The sequence below is a fragment of the Hemiscyllium ocellatum genome, chromosome 4 (genome assembly GCF_020745735.1).
Source record: "Hemiscyllium ocellatum isolate sHemOce1 chromosome 4, sHemOce1.pat.X.cur, whole genome shotgun sequence".
In the NCBI taxonomy this organism is placed as follows: Eukaryota; Metazoa; Chordata; class Chondrichthyes; order Orectolobiformes; family Hemiscylliidae; genus Hemiscyllium; species Hemiscyllium ocellatum.
Window position 1 is genome coordinate 100322956 of NC_083404.1, and position 23417 is coordinate 100346372.

A 23417-nucleotide genomic window follows, 5' to 3' on the forward strand; every position below is an offset into this window, starting at 1 on the left:
TAACCAACCGCAAACCACCTAAATTAAACAAATTGACTTACCTGCATTTTAGGACACTAACCTGCATGTGTTTAAATCTGTGGGGCTTTTTCATACCCCAAATTTATTCCAACCTGTCCAAATTTCAGACTGGATCTGTCTAAACCTGTTCACATCAGACAAACACCCCCAAGCTGTTATGACACTAGGTAAACCCCTCTGCTAATGTAAACCCCACACACAGAGCTCACCTCGCGCTGTAATCTGTTAAAGTTTGAGAGGCAAAGAACTATCCCAGAGGTCACTATTTAAAGAAAAAATTAACAATCTTATTCTTTAAGTCCAACAGAGAATACTAAACCAATAACTATTTACAACTCCTTTCTCTTAAACCTATCTTTTACCTCCCACTCCACAATGCTGGTTAGATATAAAATTCAGATTAAGATTTACAAACAAAAAAAAAATCACATTTCAAAACCCAGTCAGCTTTGTCGATTCTCCTTTGTAGATTTTCCACTGTAGATTTTGCTTAGGTCAGTTTCAATGTTCTCCTGTGCAAACCTATTATAAATGGTACCTTTTGTACTGCTGTTCAGTTAGTGGTTTATAGTTGTTGATGTCCTTGGCAGTTCTCTTTTTTAACTGTTCAAAATGTTTTATATCCCAAAACATTGGATCATTTCATTGGTTTTAATATTATGAAAATACTAAATTTAAGTTTGGTTCCATTTTGGTTCATTGGGACATAATTAAAACTGTTTGGCTGAATTTGAATTTATTTTTGTTTCATGGCAGCTCATCTGCAGCTATATGTGTCAACCAAGTGTTACATTTTTACTTTGTTCAGGACTTTCTGTATTTTGTCAGTCCTTGTAAGCTTTTCAACTCTTTTAAAGGTACAGAACTCAACTATACCTTCATGACATTTGACCCCACATGAAAAGAAAGCAAAGCCCATTATTGGACTGACGAGTTCAGATGATGATATGAAGACTTCTGTTTCTTCCCTGAGCTTGGGAAAACATACACCTTTTGTTTCTTTTTATTCCAAATTTCAGCACCAGCAATTGCTTTTCTCATAGGACACAAGATAGCTGATTGAGACGGTATGCTGTTCAATGCACTGCATAATTAACAGTGTTACATTTTTGTTCTTGAGACTCAAAGTCAGATAAAAATGGAGAAACGTTTTGGAAGAGTGAGATCCTTCCTGCCCTTAGGAATGCCAGCAATGGCCCAGCAACCCATACGTTACATTAGCAACAGAGGCACTCACTTAAGGTAGAACAACTAGTGTGGATGGGAAAGTGACATGTGGTGACAAAAAGCACAAAGAAACTTGGGGCACCATTTTTGAGAGTTGGTTTTCTGTAGTTAAGTAAAGGAGTAAGATATGCTGTCAACAATTTTATGACATAAAATTTACTTTTTATTTACTATTCACTGTGTAGAGGTCAAGATAAAACAAATACAACCATAATTATGAATGTTACCTGAAATATCATAAGAGGAGCGGTGAATTCCTCAGTAATAGCAAGTTCCCTTGTTATCAATGGGCCTTTGGGCAAGTTTGCATTAATTCCAGTGGTTAAAATCTGCAGTTAACATAAAGAAATGAAATCAAACATGTACAGAAGTTATTTTTATCTCAAAATATCAATACTTAACAAGATATTACTGTTAAAAACATGCCATCATATTTTGTCATAGTCATAGAGTCATAGAGATGTACAGCATGGAAACAGACCCTTCGGTCCAACCTGTCCATGCTGACCAGATATCCCAACCCAATCTAGTCCCACCTGCCAGCACCAGGCCCATATCCCTCCAAACCCTTCCTATTCATATACCCATCCAAATGCCTCTTAAATTTTGCCATTTGTACCAGCCTCCACCACATCCGCTGGCAGCTCAATCCATACACATACCACCCTCTGTGTGAAAATGGTGCCCCTTAGGTCTCTTTTATATCTTTCCCCTCTCACTCTAAACCTATGCCCTCTAGTTCTGGACTCCCCTACCTCAGGGAAAAGACTTTGTCTATTTCTCCTATCCATGCACCTCATAATTTTGTAAACCTCTATAACATTACCCCTCAGTCTCTGACGCTCAAGGGAAAACAGCCCCAGCCTGTTCAGCCTCTCCCTGTAGCTCAGATCCTCCAACCATGGCAACATCCTTGTAAATCTTTTCTGAACCCTTTCAAGATTCACAACATCTTTCCAATAGGAAAGAGACCAGAATTGCACGCAATATTCCAACAATGGCCTAACCAATATCCTGCACAGCTGCAACATGACCTCCCAACTCCTGTACTCAATACTCTGACCAATAAAAGAAAGCATACCAAATGCCTTCTTCAATATCCTATCTACCTGCAACTCCACTTTCAAGGAACTATGAACCTGCACTCCAAAGTCTCTTTGTTCAGCAACACTCCCTAGGACCTTACCATTAAGTGTATAAGTCCTGCTAAGATTTGCTTTCCCAAAATGCAGCACCTCGCATTTATCTGAATTAAACTCCATCTGCCACTTCGCAGCCCATTGGCCCATCTGGTCCAGATCCTGTTGTAATCTGAGGTAACCCTCTTCGCTGTCCACTACACCTCCAATTTTGGTGTCATCTGCAAACTTACTAACTGTACCTCTTATGCTCGCATCCAAATCATTTATGTAAATGGTTGTCAAGCATACAGCTTTGTATTATCTTTGAATAAAGTAGACTTTGTGCCTGTCAATTTAGAATGCAGATAGTTTCAAAACTTTCCCAAATTATTAACTATGAGATCATTGGCTTTTATATAGTCTCTTTCAAACTCCGTCAATTAAATCCATTTGAATTGTAATCATAATTGCAACATAGGAAAACACAACAGAATGTATGTACAGAGCAAGCTCTCAAAAACAATAATGAGATAAACAACCAGGTAATTTCTTTTCATGCTTGAGTTTGATGGATAAATATTCATCAAAACTCAAAAAGTAACTTTCCTGCTCAACTTTGAATAGTTTCCTCAAATATTTACACCTACCTGAGAGGGAAAATAGGATCTCAGTTTAATATCTTAGTTAGAAATCATTGGAGGAAATTGCGACCTATCCATGACTGAATGCCTAATAAGTAGCCATCGTTAATTGTTATTACCAAGGCGTTAGATGGGAAGTTTCGAATTGTGCAAAGAACTGGAGAACAGTTGAAAATTATGAAGGCAGTACGTGGATAATTACTAACACTGAAAATCCTTTGAAGAACTTAAATGATCTCACAAGGTCAGGAAAGCTAAATATGGTGGCAGAAAGCTGCTACTCATCTATTGTTAATATTCAAGATGCATGTCATAACAATAAACATGTTGTTATATCCAATTCAAATTAAGTTTAGAGACTTCTTCACAACTAAGCAATAAAGTTTGTGCTTGTAGAATTGTGTAATGCATATAAACTCATTCAAGCAATATTTCTTGCTATGAATATTCTATGAGAGAAGTAATGACATTTCCAATAATTATGAGATTAACATGTCTGAGCTTGAAAATGACAAGCTGGTGCACAATTCCCACAAATGACAAGTTTCAGGGAAAATTACAATTGGTTTCATTGAGCCCAGTTTCAGACTTCACTTAGAGGTAGCTTTCTTAATTAAAAGCTAATAGGGTCAACCCCTTTTTCTGAAGATCTCACAAATAATAATAGAAAAACTGGCCTATCAATCTGTTGTAGCTGGTATTGGCTCGGGCTTTATGAAAACACCTTGTCTTTGAATAACTGTAGTATAGGGGATAGTCAGCCAATAAAATTCAGCCTGGAACTGTGATATGAAACTTTAATTCCACCCGTGTGAGAGCAAGCTAATGTTTCGAGTCAAGGTTACTCTTCATCAGAGCTGAAATGAAGTGTGGAGGGGGCAGCATTTATTCAATAGTTGGTGCGCAGAGGCGGGGATGGGCATGTGGCAGTGGTGGGGTGTAGAATGCTAGTGGAGAAAAGATGGTGATAGTTCAGATTAAGTGAACGGAATGCGGGAATGTGAGAATGAAGGAACGAAAAAAGAACAAAGGAGCTCGAAAACTTTCTGCCCCTCTAATGGAGGTGCACAGAGAGACAGGGAGCCCTCCAAACACATCATTGAAAGGCAATAAGTGAGAGCAGACAGTTGTGGAGCTAACTGTCAACAACCAAGCTCCAAAGACTTGGATGTAGCACTGCAAAAAGTGAAATGGGCTCAAATGAGTGGACAAGGCCATTAAATGGATCTTCATACGTCATATCCTATCAAGTGCTCAGCCAGCATCTGCCATTTCATATTTAAGCACAACCCAACGTACTAACAATCTCTACTGATCACAATTCGCACCCAACATTCATGGACTCAAATGCATTCCTATGCACTTAGAGCAGCTGCAAACCTCTCACACACATATCTCACAGGGTTTCATGCTCACAAACAGCTATTCAAACATGGCAGCCACAATATTCAAAAAGGGATTTCACAACCTCAACTGACAAACTTTCCTCCTTGTTGCAGGACAAAATGATGCACATATGGAGACAGCAAAAGGATATGTACAATTATATATCCTAAACCCTGTGAAAATCCTGGAGATGCTATCCATTACTGGAACATCCATTGGTTAATGAGTTGCTAATGGCAGAGCTGAAACCATTTAATATGTCAATCTCCTCTTATCTAATCTTCCCCACTTCCTACTTAATCCCATCCGACAATCTCTCCTGATTTAATAGCTGCGGGTGATGTTAGCAAGCCCTTGGTACTTTTCTCCCTCCTTGTACCACTACCCTTTCTTTGCAGAATGCAGTTGTAACTAGTATTGTGAGCAATTTTTGGGCCCCATACCTCAGGGAAGATGTATGGACACTGGAGCAGCTCCAGAGGAGGTTCACGAGAATGATCCCAGGAATTAAAGTCTTATATGAGGAATCTGGGACTATATTTGATGGAGTTTAGAAGGATGAAGGGGGATCTTATTGAAGCTTTCAGAATATTTAACAGCCTGGACAGCGTGGACATTAGGAAGATGTTTCCTTTGGCAGGAGAGATGAGAACATGAGTGCACAGCCTTAGAGTAAAGGGAAGATCTTTTAGAACAAACATAAGGAGAAACACCTTTAGGCAGAGACTGGTAAATCTGTGTAATTCATCACCACAGAAGACTGGAGGCCAAGTCATTGAGTATATTTAAAACAGAGAAGATAGGTTTTTGATGGCCAAGGGGATCAAAGGTTACAGGGAGAAAGTGGGAAAAGGGGGATGAAAAGCCTATCAGCCATGATTGAATGGCAGAGGAGACTTGATTGGCTGAATGGCCTACTTTCTACTCCTATGTCTAATGGTCTTATAGTCTTAAATGTTGGCAAGTCCCCTGGATCCAATTGCTTGCATTCTAGGGTCTTAGTGGCACTGATTGTTAAGGTAATGGATGCATTCGTTGAAAGCTTCTGAAATTCCTGAGATTCTGGAAAGATTTCAGTAGATTTAAAAAGTGCAGATGTAACACCACTAATAAAGAAAGGATGGAGACATAAATCAGGAAAATACAGAACATTTAAAATAATATCTTTGCCATTGAGAAAATGCTAGAATATTGTTAATGAGATAGAGCAGGACATTTAGAAAATCATTGTACAATCAGACAGTTTCAACGTAGTTTTGTGAAGGAAAAATCAAGCCTGATAAGGATAGAACAAACAGCATAGAATCAAAGGAAACCAGTGGGTGTAGTCTATTTGATTTTCCAAATGTTATTTGCTAAGTGCCACATAAAAGGTTTCTATACAGGAGGTTATGGTCGTGGTGTTGATATAGGAGTAAGAATAGATATTGCCCAACCAGCAGGAAATAGTAAGTCCAGATAAATGCATCATTTTCAGATTGCCTACCTGTAAGTAATGGTGTGTCGTAGGGGTCAATTTTGGGGCCACAACTATTCTAAGCTATCTTAATGATTTAGGTGAAGGAAGCAACTACATTGTAGCCAATTTTGATGGTCATACAAATCCAAGCAGGGAGGTAAGTTGTGAAGGTGATACAAAGGCCAAGTTGGATGTGCAGAGTCAGAAGAAATTAATTCAAGAAGTGAATGGACATGACAAGTAGTTCTGCAGATACCATAGATAGAAAATATATTCAAAAAGGATATGCAGATTCTGTGGGCCAAGAGTTTAAATCACAAGGGTGGAATGAGCACCCTCCTCATAGCTCTTTTGGCTTTTCACGATAGCACATTATTGTTAACAGAAGAAGTCTTCAATTTGGTAGCTGGTCAATTGGAATTAGATTTTTCTTTAATTACGAACTTTGAAAGTCTTTTAGTGCTTTGTTTTCCCACTTACAGAGAGACAGGGAGACTTTTCTTGGCTTGTAGGCTTTTTGGAAATCTGAGTGCAATTTCCTTTCCACAACTTAACGATAACAATGGTAACTAGGTAGTTTTTAACCCAAAGGAACGATGTGCCCTCTCAGTCTGATAGGAGAATAAAATCTAGCTTCTTCAAAAGTTACATGACTTTATGTAACCACACACTTCCATTTTTTTCCTTTGAGTTGGTTAAAAAAAAGTATATTCTCTGCAACACAGCAAATTATTGAAGCTTTCATTTTCCAGGCTCCAATGAAGTATATATAGTTTTTACAACATTTTGGAAGGCCCTGACACCTCTTGACAGATTGACACTTGTTAACACTATGTAGACAATTCTTGACAAGTCTTTACATTTGTAGATACTCATGATACTTCTTAACATGTTGACACCTGTTGTACCCTTTGTAATGTTAAATAGTACCAAGCAATGTATGCTTGCTTTCTGTATAATCTTCTCCACAGCTAACAGTCTCAAAGGAGACCTAAAAATCACCCAAAGGAGCTCTGTTTCACTCCCCTGCCCCTCTCCTAGAGTACACCTGATGGTCATCCTACCAAATGATCCCTCTCCCTAATTCTAATGCCTGTAAATTATTCAGGTGAATTATTTTTAGGCATTCCTCAACTCTCCAAAAGGGTATCCTGGATATTCAAAAGAAATAAACTGAGGATAAACCCCTGCTCTTCTCTGGTCTAGCTTCCACACAGTGTTCCAGACACTTGGGACTTCAAAATCCAATTTCAGTGGAGACAGATGGTCACTTAATTAGCTAGCTGTCTCGAGGAATGGGGCAAACCCAAAATAAGCCCATCTGACAATCTCGCCTTAGTGGAAATTAGAAATTCTGGATGCAAGGGCAGGGCTTAGACTCTTTATATTTTCTGATGGTTCAGTGAGTTCTGGCAAACATTGAGGCTGAAGAGTCTGAAAAGGGATATTGATTTGTTGAGGGACAAGGCAAAAAATTAACAGATGGGGTATTATGTGGGAAGATGTGAGGTTTGCCAGTTTGTGAGGAAGAGTAAAATGCTCAACATAATTTAAATGGAAAGAAGTTGCAGGATGCTGCAGTACAGAACAATTTGAGAGTCCTTGTACCTATGTCACAAAATGTTTGCACACAATACAGCAAGTAATTAGGAAGCCAAATGGAAACTTGCCTGTTTGTATAAGCTGAATGAAATACAAACCTAGGCAAATCTTATTGCAACTGGACTGGGCTTTGTTGTGTACAATGTACAACTTTGGCCTCCTTACTTCAGACAAAATCACAGATGTGATATGGCAGAGGAGGCCATTTAGCCTTTCAGAGAGTATTGGGAAACTCATCCCAATGTGGCAGGGAGAATGGGGCCTACTGAAAAGCTGGCAGAAATTTGGAACTTAATCCTTAAAGGGAGCATAAACTGAACATGTTTCAGTTAAGTTAGTCATTGGAGAAGTACATTTTATCTTGTCTTTAGTGTATTAGTTGTGTTTAGTAATGTTTAGTCTATGTTAATTTTAGTTTGTTTACTACATACCATGAGCAAGTAAAATATGATGGAGATCACCTGTTATAGGATTGCACCAACAGTGGAGAAATAAATCAATGAGCAATAAATATCATTAAAAGATCATTTTAAATAACACTGATCAATGATACTTCATGCTGCTTAATGTGTCAGTTGTGCAACATAAGGTGTTGCCTGGAGCATGAAACTCCAAGATGTCAATGATAGTGTCAATTTATTTACAAGGAACTGGTATAAAGCTGAAAACAAGAAATGCTGGAGAACACAGCGGGTCAAACAGCATCCATGGAGAGACAGCAAGCTAATGTTTTGAGTCCACACTGCACTTCAGCTCTGATGAAGAGTCACCTGGTGTACCCTAGAACTCTGTGGGAAGGAAGTGATCCTGGGCCCCTTGCTGAGATATTTGTATCATCAATAGCCACAGGCGAGGTGCAGGGAGACTGGAGGTTGGCTAAACTAGTGCCACGATTTAAGAAAAGCCAGGGAAGTCAGTCAGCCTGACATCGGTGGTAGGCAAGTTGTTAGAGGGAATCTTGAGGGAGAGGATTTACACGTTTTTGGAAAGGCAAGGACTGAATATGGACAGTTTACATGACTTTGTGCATGGAAAATCACTAACTTCATTCAGTTTTTTGAAGAAATAATGAAGAGATTGATGAGACCAGAGCAGTGTATGTGATCTCTATTGACTTCAGTAAGACATTCTACAAGGTTCCCTGTGGGAGACTGGTTAGCAAGGTTAGATCTCACTGAATACAGGGAGAATTATCCTTTTGAACACAAAACTAGTGTGAAGGTAGAAGACAAAGGGTGATGGTGGAGGGTGGTTTTTCAGACTGGAGACCTGTAACCAGCAGTGTGTCACAAGGATTGGTGCTGGATCTACTGCTTTTTGTTATTTGTATAAATAATTTAGATGTGAACATAGGAGGTATAGTTAGTAGGTTTGCAGAAGACATCAAAATTGGAGGTTACCTCAGAATATGACCAGATCTTGACCAGATGGCCCAATAGGCCAAGGAGTGGCAGCTGGAGTTTAATTTAGATAAACGTGAGGTGCTGCATCTTGGAAAAGCAAAACAGGGCAGGACTTATACACTTAATAGCAAGGTCCTGTGGAGTGTTGCTGAACAAAGAGACCTTGGAGTGCAAGTTCATTGTTCCTTGAAAGTAGAGATGCAAATAGACAGTATAGCAAAGAAGGCATTTGATAACCTTGTCTTTATTGGTCAGAGCACTGAGTATAGGAGTTGGGAGGTCATGTTGTGACTGTACATGACATTCATTAGGCCAGTTTTGGAATACTGTATGCAATTCTGGTCTCCCTGTTATAGAAAGGATGGTGTGAAACTTGAAAGGATTCAGAAAGGATTTACAAGGATGTGGCTGAAGTTGGAGGGTTTGAGCTGTAGGGATAGGTTGAATACACTGGATCTATTTTTCCTGGAGCGTCGGAGACTGAGTGGTGACCTTATAGAGGTTTGTAAAATCATGAGTGGCATGGATAGATTGACTAGCCAAGGTCTTTTCCCCAGGGTTTGGGAGGCCAAAACTAGAGGGCATAAGTTTAAAGTGAGAGAAGAAAGATTTAAAAGGGATATAAGGGTAACTTTTTCATGCAGAGGGTGATGCACGTGTAAAATGAGCTACCAAAGGAAGTTGTGGAAGCTGGTATAATTAGAGCATTTAAAAGGCATCTGGATGGGTATATGAATAGGAAGGGTTTAGAGGGATATGGGCCAAGTGTTGGCAAATGGGACTAGATTAATTTAGGATATCTGATTGGCATGAGCCAGTTAAACAGAAAGGTCTGTTTCCATGCTGTACAATTCTATGACTCTATGACTCTATTTAGACTCGAAATATTAGCTTGCTCTCTCTCAGGGATGGTGTCTGAGCTGCTGTGATCTCCAACATTTGTTGTTTTCAATACAGATTCCAGCACCTGCAGTATTTTGCTCCTACTGGTATTGGGGCAGTAGGGGAATGAAATGAGTGAGTTAAGAAAGAAAGAGAGCTGAATTTTGAATGACCTCAAATTCCCATAGGGTAGAATGTGGCAAGCAAGTAGAAGTGCATTGGAATAGTCTGCAGGTATGAGGGTTTCAGCTGCAGATGAACTGGGACAACAGGAGGTTGGGCAATGTTACAAAGATGGAAATAGGCACGGATATAAGGTCAGAAGCTCACCTCCGGATCACATGTGACACCAAGGTTACAAGCAATGAGGCTTAACCCCAGATTGTTGCCAAGGAGAAAGATGGAGTTGGTTGCTATGAAACTGAGGTTGGAACCACTTCAAGAAGAAGGTGCTCACTCAACCGCTCCTTAATCAAGATTTGGCTGAGTGCTCAACCGAAGAATCATATTTAACTCAAATGTTAACTGTTTCTCTTTCCACAGATGTCGCCAGATCTGCTGAGTATTTCAAGCATTTTCTGTATTTCCTACTTGAGCATTTTACAAGGACTGGCATTGTGTATGGCATATTAATCCACTCTAATAAATATCCTATCTGTCTTTTTTGGTTCTGCTTTCATTAATTTATAATTTGCTGTCCATTAGGCAATTAAGGCCTCATGCCCCAGTACTGTACTTCTGAAAAAGAAGTACATAACAATCCTTCACAGAATTGCGACAGTGCAAGAGAGGCCATTTGGCTCATCTTGTCTGCATTTGTTCTACTACCTATTGCCAATCTCCTTCCTTTTCCCCATATCCTTGCACATCAATTGTATCCAAATAATCATCCAATGCCCCCTTGATCTGGATAATGTGACCAATTGTATTGTATCCATGTCTTCTGATAATATGAAGCTCGACAAGAAAGCAAGTTATGAGGAGGATGCAAAGACCCTGCAGAGAAATAGAGGTAATTTTATGAGTGTCCAGTAGTTTCCAGGAAAATGTGGGGACTCGGGGCTTGACTTTTCAGTTCGATTCGAAAACCCTGGGTCCCAATCCGACACAACATCTGCATTGCTGATGGGATACAGTTTTAAATGGTAAATGCTCTAATTGAGCTGGCAGTTAGTGGTACTGAGCATTATGGGGTAGGGGGAGTGGGAGCAACAGAAAGGCTGATGTTGCTGCTTTGCAGAAGAGAAAGGCAGCACCTTCAAAGTGAGGCGAGAGCGCCCAAATGACTAATTGTGAGATTTGGCATTCAATATGGAACAAAATCCTCTGGTTCTAAACTTTTTCAACATAAACAATGTATTCACAAATTGAAAATTGCCTTCTCATCCTTCCTGTCTCATGTACAATCTCCTCATGGAGCTTAATCTGAGGATGAACAGATTCCAATGTGTCAACTCTTGGTTTTCCGTTTGAATTGTATTGCATTGTATTGTATTGCTAATGTTGGGACATAGGCATGACATCTGGAAATATTATTTGCAAAGTGCATCCAATCCTCTTTTGTCCCCACAAACATTTGAAAATCTTAAGACGACCTAGGTAGCTCCCCCTGCCATCACAAAGGGAAGCTATTAAATTAATGCCTGAGTCTGCCATTAGTTTATTATTTGATTTCGAATGGCAGGACAAACTGTAATGGCTTCCTCTCTCAGTCTGGAGTTAAAATTGTAATCAAAACCCCTGACATCATTGTACCCTGATCCTCATATGAAAAGAAAAATGTGTATTGCTTCAGGTATATGCTTTAGTCACCCACTCAGAAGGTGAAAACTGGTTAAAAGTGAAGCTCACAGGATCTGGAGGGGGTGGTGGTGGTGGTGGTGTAATGGTGGTAGAGGGGCATTGGTGGGTAAGTCACCTGACTAAGTTGAAATCACCACCCTCCCAATTCCTGTTGTTGATTTGAAATTTCTCCCCAAAACTCAATATTTTCACTGTTAAACATTTTGATTTATCTACATTAGTCCTCATTGTTTCATTCCTCAAACATAATGCCAGAATTAAATCAAACTGTATTATTGTTCCTTCTTACTCAGTAGCCAAACTTTTCAAAAATTTGAAACTTCTTTCTTGAGGACTGGTAGTCCAAACCTTTATTGCAGTTATATTTTCCATTTATGGTCATTAGGCATTTTATCAAATACTGGATTTATGAACAGGTGGAAAATCTATTAGAATGTTTGCTAAAGGTTTGTCAACTGCCCACCTAATTTGACTCATCTCTCTGTTATTGTCCTACAATTAATTGACATTGTCTCTGACTTAGTTTCCATATCTTTAGAAACTGTTTAGAATTTTTTTTGTTTTAAGCAGTACATTGTTTAGCATGCTTCAACTCCCACATTCTTCAAATAACTTGATAAAGATCTGCATTTATGTATTGCTTTTCACATATCAGGACACTTCAAAGTACTTTAGAGGTAATGAGTACCTTTGTGATGCAATAGTTAGGTGAATATAGCTAAAAATCACACAACACCAGGTTGTAGTCCAATAGGTTTAATTGGAAGCACACTAGCTTTCGGAGCGATGCTCCTTCATCAGGTAATTGATGAATCACCTGATGAAGGAACGTCACTCTAAAAACTAGTGAGCTTCCAATTAAACCTGTTGGACTATAACCTGGTGTTGTGTGATTTTTAACTTTGTACACCTCAGTCCAACACCGGCATCTCCAAATCATGAATATAGTTGTGTGTGCATTGCTTCCATACATTGCAGTTTAATTCATTTTCTTCATTGCATTTTTAATTTCTCAATATTATTGAACATTCACACCCATGCTCACCTTCACATCTTAGCTTCAAGCCCTAAGTGTGAGATGGAATTACTGTTTAGAGATCAATTGGTATTCTAAACTCTCCTGACACTGCCTGAAATGGACTCCCCATTTGTCTTAGTCAACATTTCCGTTCTGCGCACATGCAAAAGTTTTAAAAATCAGTTTTAATGTTGTTTTGTTAAACCTCATTGCTGTCCTATTCTCACTTCCCTTTTCTTTTCCAAGGTTGTCATTTGCAGTATTTAAAAATACTTCCTAATCCTCAGATTATTTACTATTTCTGACCACTTAATTTTTAAATATTATGCAAATCTCAACTTCCTTTGTCAGTTACTGATAACTGATCTTTTTGAATTTTTGTACCTCAAAGGAATGTACAGTTGCTGTAAGCCATGTAATTATTTAAAGACTGCTAATTGCCTATACACAAATCATGCCTTTTAATTAATTCTCCCAATTCAGCTCAGTCAATTGTGTCTCATGCCTTCAGAATTTCCCTTCATCAAATTTTACATCCTTGCTTCAGAGTGAACTACGTCTCTTTTATACATAATATAAAATTCTATCACATTGTGCCATTCAACTCTAAAGATTCTTTTACAATACTTGCTTTTTTCCAGAACTTAAAAATAGTCTAAAATATCCTGCCTTCCAGTCAGTTCCTCAAGGTGCTCCTCTGGAAAACCAAACAAAACATATTCCAGAAACTTATCCTCCACAATTTTAGTTCTCATTTGTTTAATCCAGTCCATATGTAGATTGAAGTCACCATGATTATTGCGTTGCCCATGTTTTTTTAATATTCATTCATGGGAAGAGGGCATCGCTGGCTAGGCCATCATTTAATGCCCATCCAGAGGGCCGATGAGAGTCAACAACATTGCTTATGGGTCTGGAGTCATATATAATCCAGGCAGGGTAAGGATGACAGTTTCCTTCAAGGGACATTAGCTAAGCCGATGGTTTTTTTTTCTAGCAAATGACATCAGTTTTATAGTCATCTCTGGTTCTTATTTCACTATTTTTAGTGGATTCAAAATCAGGTCCCTAAAATATTGCCCAGGTCTCTGGATTAATAATTCAGCAATAATGCCACTAGGCCATCCCCTCAATTTGTCACCAATCATACAAGTTCTTACGACGTATTTCTCTCAGTGATCATGATGGAAATTTTCAAATTAGCGATTGCAGGTCTGACCTGAACTTCATACTAATATATCCACTCTATATTGTGGTAGTGGCATCAAAACCTTCATTTTTACTTTGCTTAAAGTGATGTGCAAATGAATCAAAGCCAATGGAAGAAAAAATGCTTTCACTCAGTGAGTAGTTAAGGGATCACTAATAATGGAGGCCCCAACACTGTCATAGTCCACCATCCTGAAAATGACCCTCTTTCTGAGTTTTGAACTTGAAAGACTAACTCTGTTTCCCTATGCACAGCTACTGCCTGCTGCCTGACTGATGAGTTTCCCCATCTTTCTCAGTGTCTACCTCCTCATTATTATCCCTGTTTGTCAAATCCTTAAAGAGTCAAATAAGTTTGTCAAACACTATTTTCCTTTCACAAAACAATGTTGATATTGCCTGGTTGTATTTTTTAATTGTCTTGGTACGAACTTGTTCAGAATGTTATTGAGCATTTTCCCAAAGACAGACTTTAGACTAACTGGCTTACATTTTATCTCTTCCTTCTTTTTAACAGCAGCTTTACATTTTGCTGCTTTTCAATACATTGAGACTTTCCCAGAACCTCTGAAATGTTGGAAGGTTACAGCTAATGTGTACCCTATCTTTTATTTGAACATCCTACAGTGTAGGCCATCAGGGGCATGTTAGCTTTAATTTCCATTAGTTTACCTATTATGTTATTCTTTAGTGCAAATGATTGTTCGAAGTTCATCCATTTTGCCTCTTAATTTTCTCCTACTTCTGACTGTGTTTTATAACTTCTTCTGTGAAACTCAAACTCATTCAAACTCTCAGCCTTTCCTTCATTTCTCATTATAAACTCCACAGTTTCAGGAACTTTAAGGAATGTTTAGCTATTCTCAATTCTTTTTAGCTTGGAGAAGAATTTACTGACTGTTTCTTTTTCTTGATCATTTTCTCTCATATTCAAGCACTCCCTCTTCACTTCTTTTTTAAGACATCCTTCGCTGGATTCTAAACTTTCCCAATCTTCTGGGCTACTATTAATTTTTATAACTGTTTCTTCCAATTTGACACCACCCTTAACCTATTTAGGTCAATGGTCTCTCCTTCAGGTAGAGTCTTTCTTCCTTGATGGGATATATGGTTTTGAGGGTTAGAAATATTTCCTTAAATGTCTACCATGTGCTGCACTGTGATCTTCCCTTTTAAACTATTTTCCCAGTACTCTTTAGCAAACTCTATCTTCATACCCTTAAAATTTATTTTATTTAAGTTTAAGGCATTTGCATTTCTCACTCCCAAACAGAATGCAAAGTTTTCAGCTAGGATCACTCTTGCCTAGAGGATTCATTACTATGAAGGCTTTAATTAATCTTGTCTTATCACGCATTATCAGATACAAAATAACCAGTTCCTTGATAGGCTCAAGACTGTACCGTTCTATTAATATCTGTCCTCCTGTTTCATTCATTGACTAATTGTTTTATCTTTATTTAATTTATTATTAATATTAATTTGTAAAAAAGCCCCTTGCAAAGACTTGTTTCTGAATGTAATAGGTGTATCGGTCAAATTGTTTATCAGAGGTGTCACCTCTTTTGAAACTTTTTTTTTGTACGGCAAATGTATGTAAGCTTCCAGCTTCAACTGCGCAGCAAGGTTTCCGATAATTTTCTTCCAAGAAGTTCAATGCTTAATAAAGTGCCTACTGGCCCTTGCTTCATTAAGCACAATTAAAAGTGATGTAAGCAGTCTTAAAATGGAATTAGTGTCAACTTGTAGCTGGTGGTCCTATAAGATATTTCTACTGCCAGTTGTTAAACTGCTGAAATTTTAAATTATTCCCTCAGGCAAACTGTTTCTCTGTTGCCGCCTTCCTGTAACTGAACAAAGAGATCTGTCTCTAAACTCAAATTCCAGTTAAGCAATCTGTTCCTGTCTCCCAGCATTGAAGGTGTGGCAAAAGATAATTTGGTAAATATTTGTGCAAGAAACATTCACGAGAGGATCAGAAGCAGGGCATTGGCCATCTCACTTTGTTAATAAGATCCTGAGAACATTAGAACAACTCATACTTAACTTCACTTACACTCAATGAAAATCATTCTGCCAATCAACTGTACAATTCAACCCACATAAAGACATCTTTAATTGTTCATTAATAATATAAATTATAAAATAAAATTGACACAGCATGAAAACTTACCACTGCGAGAATAAGCAACAACAGTTTATCGTTGTTTTGGTGACTGGATGCCTTCATGATGTCTGAGTATCTGTAACATGGATACAAATTAATAACAAAATTGTTAATTGCAACAATTGCGTGGTAAAAGAACTTTCCATTTTCCATCAGGAAAATTTCAATCATTTTATATATAGGATTTTTTGGCTAGTATTTCACTGCTTGAAAAAATATTGGGGAAGGTTTCCATTTCCATCTGATAGGATGGATCACAGCCTCTTCATAAAATTAACCTGATTGTCATTCCACTGAAATAAATGGAAAGGAAATCAAGAATGTTCTGCAAAGAGTATATAATTATCCTGCCAGATTACCAGCCAGGTGCTAAAGAAAGCATGTCTAACCTATTATTAAACTACAAATCATATTAAGCAATATAGAACTTAAATATAACTCCTCATGTATACAAAATGCCTTACAACTGAGAGGTGAACAAACATGTACAGAAGCTGCTTTGGGGATAAACAATGTTACAAGAGGAAAGGTTAGAGATAATGAAAGGCTTTTGAAGATGGACAGAGATACAAGTCGAAACATTTAAGAAGAGATGTGAAGCATGAGGATGTCATGAGGCCAAAGACTCTGCCATTTAAAGTAGAGATGGGCATGGGCGCAAACTTACATCTGAAGCAATTGTAGAAATAAATTAGAATTAGATCTTATCTTATAAAATAAGACTGGCATTTGGGTTCAACAGATGGCAATGTGGACTAATAAGTCAGTTATGCAGGTGAAGCATAAGTAGAGAGACATAAAAAAGAGATGGAAAGAGTCAAGGTCCTGAAATTTGGCTGTTCCAATTTTTGGGCACATGCTTGAGACAAGGAGTATTCCTAATGTCTGAATGGTGAAGCTTTAACCCCATAATTATTTGAGGTTCAGGGCTTTATGTTAGAATTAAAGCAATCTTAGAGGAAAACAGTAAGACAATATCAGGCTACAGCTGATGGAATTCAGGTGAGTTGGTCTAAGGTTTCAGGCTGGGATTCAGGCCCTGATCAAATTTAAACTGGAAATGGGGATCTGTAAAATGACAGGGGCACTTTCTGAAGTTGATAGGGGATTCAATAGACCTGCAATTGGGAAAGGCTCTACAATCAGCTCGATCTTTCTTGACTGACAGGTGATTTGAATGGATTGATCCCCAGCCAGTGATGCGAGCTCCAACCACTGGTTGCTTCATGGTAAACTGACTCTAGAGACAAGACCTCAATATGTGCAAAAGGCAAGAAGTTTGCTTCAGGTGTGAATAAAGCATGTCATTTCTTTGTCCTTTCCCAATGTGGTGGATAGTGCAACATAGACTTAGGAGCAGAAATCGGCTACTCAGTCCTTCGAGCATGGTCTGTCAGTCAATAAGACCATGGCTTATTTGGCTGTGATTGCAACAGCACTGTGCTGTCTCTCTATCATAACCCTTTGCTTCTATCAAAAATCTATCCAACTCTGTCTTGAGAAAATGTAATGGCCGGCATCCACTCCTCTCTTTGGAAAGAAAAGTGCTACAAACCAACAATTATTTAATAGAAGAAAAGTTATCCTCATCGTCTTTTTCTCTTATAAGGCAGATCTCCTCAACTGTGTTCCGAGTTCTAGTCTCCTCACAAGGGAAAATATCCATCTGGTTTCCACCCTATCAAGTCCCCTCAGAACCTTATAAGTTCCAGTAAAATATGTGCACATATTTCACTTCTGCCATGTTTGGGAGTTAGTGTGCAAGTTAGCTACTGCAAATAGTTGTTCACTGAACTTATAGACCAATATATCTTCAGGCCTCACATTCCCATCAACTCCAGAATTTCATTTATATTTTATTCCCAATGTTTGATTTACTATTGAAAACAGTAAATTAACACACAAATATATTATGTTTAACATTGGTATCAGATATAGTAAACAACTAGCATTGTGTTAAAAGTTGAAACCCTATTTCAAGGAACCATCGCTCTCTGTAAATTGCTTGACCTTCTTTCACTTCTGTTTGCTAGGACATCATTAAAGTACTTGCCTTGTAACGCCTAGCTATTTCATCACAAGCAAGGAAAGCAGTCAGCCAGAATTCACTTTTGTGGTATGGATTCCGCAGCACTATGCAAGATACCATCATGCAACAGGACACAACACTGGTAGTCATGCCATAGGTAAGCAGGATCTACTGGCAGGGCCTCCTAACAAAAGTAGAATTTGCCTCTTCAATTAAACCTAACTGAATGACAATAACAGATTCCTGTGTATACCAATCAGACAAAGATAGGATTATTGCCCAACGCCTTAATTTTTCAATTCGATCTGCATAAACATGGTAGCAGCGAGGTATATTCAAAAGTACACACATGCAAACAAAAGTAATGTCACATTTGAATGTTTCAACATTATCTGGGTTTAAGCATAACAGATGGGTATATATTTTGTTAGGATTAGATTTTGGAAAATAAATAATAGAAAACCCGTTTTATTTTCATCTTTTAATTTCTACAATTAGTTTTCCTCCTTTTCTTTAGACATCTTGATGTTCATGAATTCCCAATAGCAATGACAGTTTGGAGGAATCATTATGAATACTGCTCCTTAAATTACTATGCAGTGTTATATAATGAGGATAGCCTCATGTTGGTTTCTTTGGGTGGGATTGAAGCTCCATATTTAAATCTGCGATGGGAGGAAGCTTACTTTTCTCTCTTTGCAAATTGACTTATGAAATGGCTAGAATTTATGAAATGATTTGCTTTTATAGAGACCAATAACTTGGATTCTTTCAACCAAAAGTCTCTTCACTTTTTTATTGTCTTTTCCTGACAACGTACCAAAATCAAGAACTCTCTGACTGTAGCAGCTCTGCACTCAATCCACAAAAAAAAACAAAGATTATGTCACCTCCACCTGCACTGTCTTTTTCAGAGGCCTATGCATTGCTGAAGTTAATCATTACTAGATGTTAAGCCATACTTTATTTCTTTTTCATGAAATCAATCCTATTTTTGTTGGCAATATTTTACACGCAAATGGAACTAACAAATTCCTGAAAATCTGCTTAATGTTTAAACTCAGGGCTTTTTTGAAAGACATTTAAAAACAGCGATTAAAAGCACAGAAACTATACCATTTCAAATAATCTGTAGCTTGGAAATTATGCTGCGATATTGTCCAAACACGGATTAGCTTTGTGTTCAATGTTTGTACAATCTCCTCCATCTGCTATTTTACAGGAGATAGTAACCTGTTTATTTTTGCCATACAATACCATACAGAAAAATAACCAGGCTTATTTGTTTTTTTAAACACCTAAAAAGCATAGCAACCTTTCTAAAAATTCAAATTTTACATTTACTATGATAATAAAGAATGGTTCTTGATATACAAGAGCAGTAGAGGCTGTCATCATTTATAAATGCATGTTTTATAAGAATCCATACAGAAACATAGCAAACAAGTTTCTACAAACCTGTTGGACCTGATTGTAACAGACAGTATTAATCGGGTGGGTCTCAATAACAACCTGAGACAGTCACCATTTTTACATTAACAAGAGCTGGTTAACAATTCTTTTTCTTTCAAAACAGCCCCTCAATCAGCAATTGGATAAAGAAAACTTCAATCAGCACCTGAACAAAAATACAAATTGGTCACAAGACTGTATGGAGCTGATTTTCTTCATACACAGATTATTGAAGATATCACTGAGACAAATTGGTGAAATGATTACATTTTGCAGTATGCTTCCACACTATTAAATAAAGTTATTTTAAGACATGTTGCTTAAATCCAAAACAGAAACTTTTCTACATATGTTAGGTTGTAGACTATGCTTGCCATCAACTGTCAATTGCATAACATTAACCAAGAACTATGCCCTTTTGAAAAGTCTTCACCTTGCTAAAAGGTTGTGCTTCTCTGTAAGTTTGATCGCTACCTTACTTTAAATCTTAAATCTTCAAGCTACACACAAACAGCAGCTGCAACTTATAAAGTAAATATTCAGTTACCTGTCAATCAGATTGTTCACTTTTGCTATATTTCCTGTGGTTCAGAGACTGATCGTAACAAAATAAAACCTGATACAAAATAGGCGTTGGCAAACGTTAACCGTCACTTTATTGCAGCTAATGATTTGCTCAATCCATACCTGATAAAGTACAATTGGTGTACTTTAACAAATAAAGTGGAAAGATCCCTCCTTCAAATGGTTTCGGTGATGTACAAAGGTGCAGAAACAGCAGTCTACAGTTTTGTCAAACCCCACAGTAAAACTATCAAGACACACCCCTTTGCTATAATCATTTGAATTTCTGTTCTGCTTAACAATTTCCAACTCTACACTGTTGCACAATATGCACTGCCCATTTACTCCCAAGATGAGCAAGCCAGTTTTCTTTTCAAATAAGCCAGTTTATTTTCTTTTCAGTGGAAAATCTTCCCATTTCATTTTTAGAAAAATAATTTAGCTTGCTTTAATCTTTTTAAAACATAGTATCCTACCTATTGACTGTTAATAAAAACCATTGCATTCAGTATCAGCAGTAGTCTTGGTTAGAGTGGGCAGCTTCAGTTGCAATGAGATGCCTCCATTCCAACTGTCAATGTCCCTTCTTAGTCTGAAATCCTGGGATCTGCAAAGCCAAAATACTTTGGGCAGGCACCTGAGTCATCATCCTGGGCCTACCTGATGGGTAGTTATTGGGTGTCTGAGTTAGATAGGAAGTAACAAACGTTCTGTTGAAGAAAACGTGCTGCTCGATCTTAATGGAATGTTGTTGAGCTGAAAGTATCTCTAGGAGTGGGACTGAGTGGAAAAGGAATGAAAATTTTAATCTATCTTAATTATACTTTATAATGTCAAATTGAAGACTGGAAGATGGCTTTTTCATCAGGTTACTGCGTGAAGAGAATCTTGGATCAGTTGTTGGCCAGTTAGTGCTCTGTAAGTGACCTCAAGGTAGTGAAGCTTTCTGATCGGTCCACTTTGAGCATAAATGTCAAAACATGTGGTATGCTATATTTCTCCAATTTTTTAATGTCTTTATTCTTTTGTGTGATGTGAGCTGCACTGGTAAGACCCACTCTTGTTGCCCAATCTTAAATGCCTTGAGCTGAGTAACATTGTGGGCCATTTCAGAGGGTGGTTAGGCATTAAACATTACTGTTGGTGTCGATCTATGAGTGGGCCCAACCGGGTAAAGATGATGGCACTTGCTTCTCTAAAAGACATTAGTGAACCAGATATTTGTTTACAATAATTGATAGTCACCTTAACTGAAATTTGTTTTATCTTCCAGATTTATTCATTGAATTCAAATGTCACCACCTGTTGTAGTGGGATTTGAACATATGAACCTATCAAATTGGATCAAAGGTAGGACATTTGACTCTTCAAACCTGCTCTACCATTCAATATAATTATGGCTGATCTGTTTACGTTTAAAATTTCATATTACATCTACTCCCAATAACCTTTGATTCCCTTATCTAATAAGTATCTATCCAACACTCCCTTAAAAATACAAATTGACCCCACCTCCATGACCTTCTGAGGCAGAGTTCCAAAGCTGAACAACTCTCAGAGCAAAAGATAATGTCTCCTAGTTCTCCTTTTACTGTTCACCTTGCTAAAATCATTCAGAATATCATACATTTAAATCAAATCAACACTCAATTTTCTAAACTTTGGTGGAAACAAGCCCAGTCTGTCCAATCTATTTTCATTCAACAGCCCACTCATTCCAGATATCAATGTAATGAACCTCCTCTGAAACATTTCCAATACATTTACATCTTTCTTTAAAAAAAGAGGAGACTAAAATGTACACAGCATTCAAGATGTGTTGTTGGCGAATGTAATACATAGCTGAAGCATAACATCCTCAATTTCTTTCATAATAAAGAATAATATCATCAATCTTCTTGATTGCAGTAATCTAGCAAAAAACATAAAAATAGACTGTAAAAGTTTCTTTAGATGTATAAAAAAGAAACAACTAGCTAAATCAAAATTAGGTCCATTACAGGCAAAGTCAGGGGAATCTATAACCTTGAGGCAGATTCAATTGAGGCATTCAAGAGAACATTGGATGATTATTTGGGTAGAAGTGATGTGCAGGGCTATGAACAAAAGGCTGTAGATTGCCACTGGGGAATAGAATCAATACAGGCACAATGGGCTGAATGGCCTACTTCTGCACCACAACAATGCTGTGATTACATGCATGTATCTGCATTCTAACCTTTGTGACACGTAGGTCCCTTTGTTCTTCATTTAAGTGATGCCCATGCTTTTATTCTTCCAGGCATTGTGAAGAACTTCACATTTTCTATGTTATAATCACTCTGCCAGATGTTTGCCCACCCTCTCAACCAATCCATGTCTGATGACTTCACAGCATACCTTACTAGCTATCTTTGATTGCACATGAATTTTACTCCATGCCTTCACTTCTGTTATTCAATCATTGATGTAAGTTGTAAAACAATGAGACTCCACTCATCACATCAAAGCAAAAATTCTGCAGATGCTAGAAATCGGAAATGAAAAGAGGAAATGCTGGAGAAACTCAGCAGAACAGGCAGCATCTGTGGACAAACAAATAAAGGTCATGAACAATTTTTCATTACAAGCTCCCACCAACTCCCTTCCCAGCCATGTCTTGTTTGAATCATGCTGGTCTTGCTTTCAGCAGAACAGAACCATTTTCTCCTTATCTCACCAATCCTTTATAATTACACTGGCACCTCGGAATCCAAATTTAATTCGTTCCAGGAGGCTGTTCAGATTCTGAAGAGTTTGGATTCCGAAACTATTTTCCTATAAGAAATAATGGAAAGTGAATTAATCCATTTCTGGACCCAAAAAAAAACATTTCCCAGACACTTTTGATAAAAGCAAGAAATAAATGTACTAACATGAAAATAACTTCATTTACCTTAGTGAGGAGTACTAATGGTGAATGCACTTTGTTGCTTCACTGCTCTTCTTGGTTGCAATGGTGAATGCACAACGGTGATAATTAAAAAGAACAGCACAAATCATGAGATAAACTAGTGATGGACACACGAGAGATGCTTTCACGACTACTTCCGGGGATGAACTGAACGAACAATGTGCAACCTGAACAGTACATGGTGTTCAGATTCTGAAAATGTGTTCGGATTTTGGGGCAAAATTTTCTCAAAAGAATTGTTCGGATTCCCGTTTGTTCGAACAATAGGGCGCTCGGATTCCAGGGTCACCACTGTATTTTGTTTCTCTATTTCGCCTTCACCTATTCAGGCCTGTAAAAGTGGCTGCAATAGCAGTAATTCGCTTGGATTAGGAGGCTTTTAGAACACGGCAAAGGAGGACCAGGAAACTGATAAGAAAAGGGAGAATGGAAGATTAAAACAATCTTGCAAAAGACTCAAAACCGGTTGTAAAAAGCTTCTATAGGTATATTAAAATGAAT

At 37.9% G+C, this 23417-nt stretch overlaps 1 protein-coding gene across 2 annotated transcripts in view; it reads right to left on the reverse strand.

The window, feature by feature from the left end:
- cdh17 (cadherin 17, LI cadherin (liver-intestine)) overlaps positions 1-20219 on the reverse strand; it is a 95629-nt gene extending 75410 nt beyond the window's left edge. Inside the window, exons 1-3 of one of the 2 annotated variants that reach the window (XM_060823667.1) lie at positions 20108-20219; positions 15946-16015; positions 1476-1577 (exon numbers count right to left, since the gene is read on the reverse strand). In XM_060823667.1, the coding sequence (XP_060679650.1) occupies positions 1476-1577; positions 15946-16002 (159 nt within the window). In that variant the 5' untranslated portion in view covers positions 16003-16015; positions 20108-20219. Of the gene's footprint in view, positions 1-1475; positions 1578-15945; positions 16016-19967; positions 20078-20107 lie in introns of those variants that run through there. The other variant, XM_060823666.1, reaches the window with a different exon arrangement.
- Positions 20220-23417: the final 3198 nt, after the last annotated feature.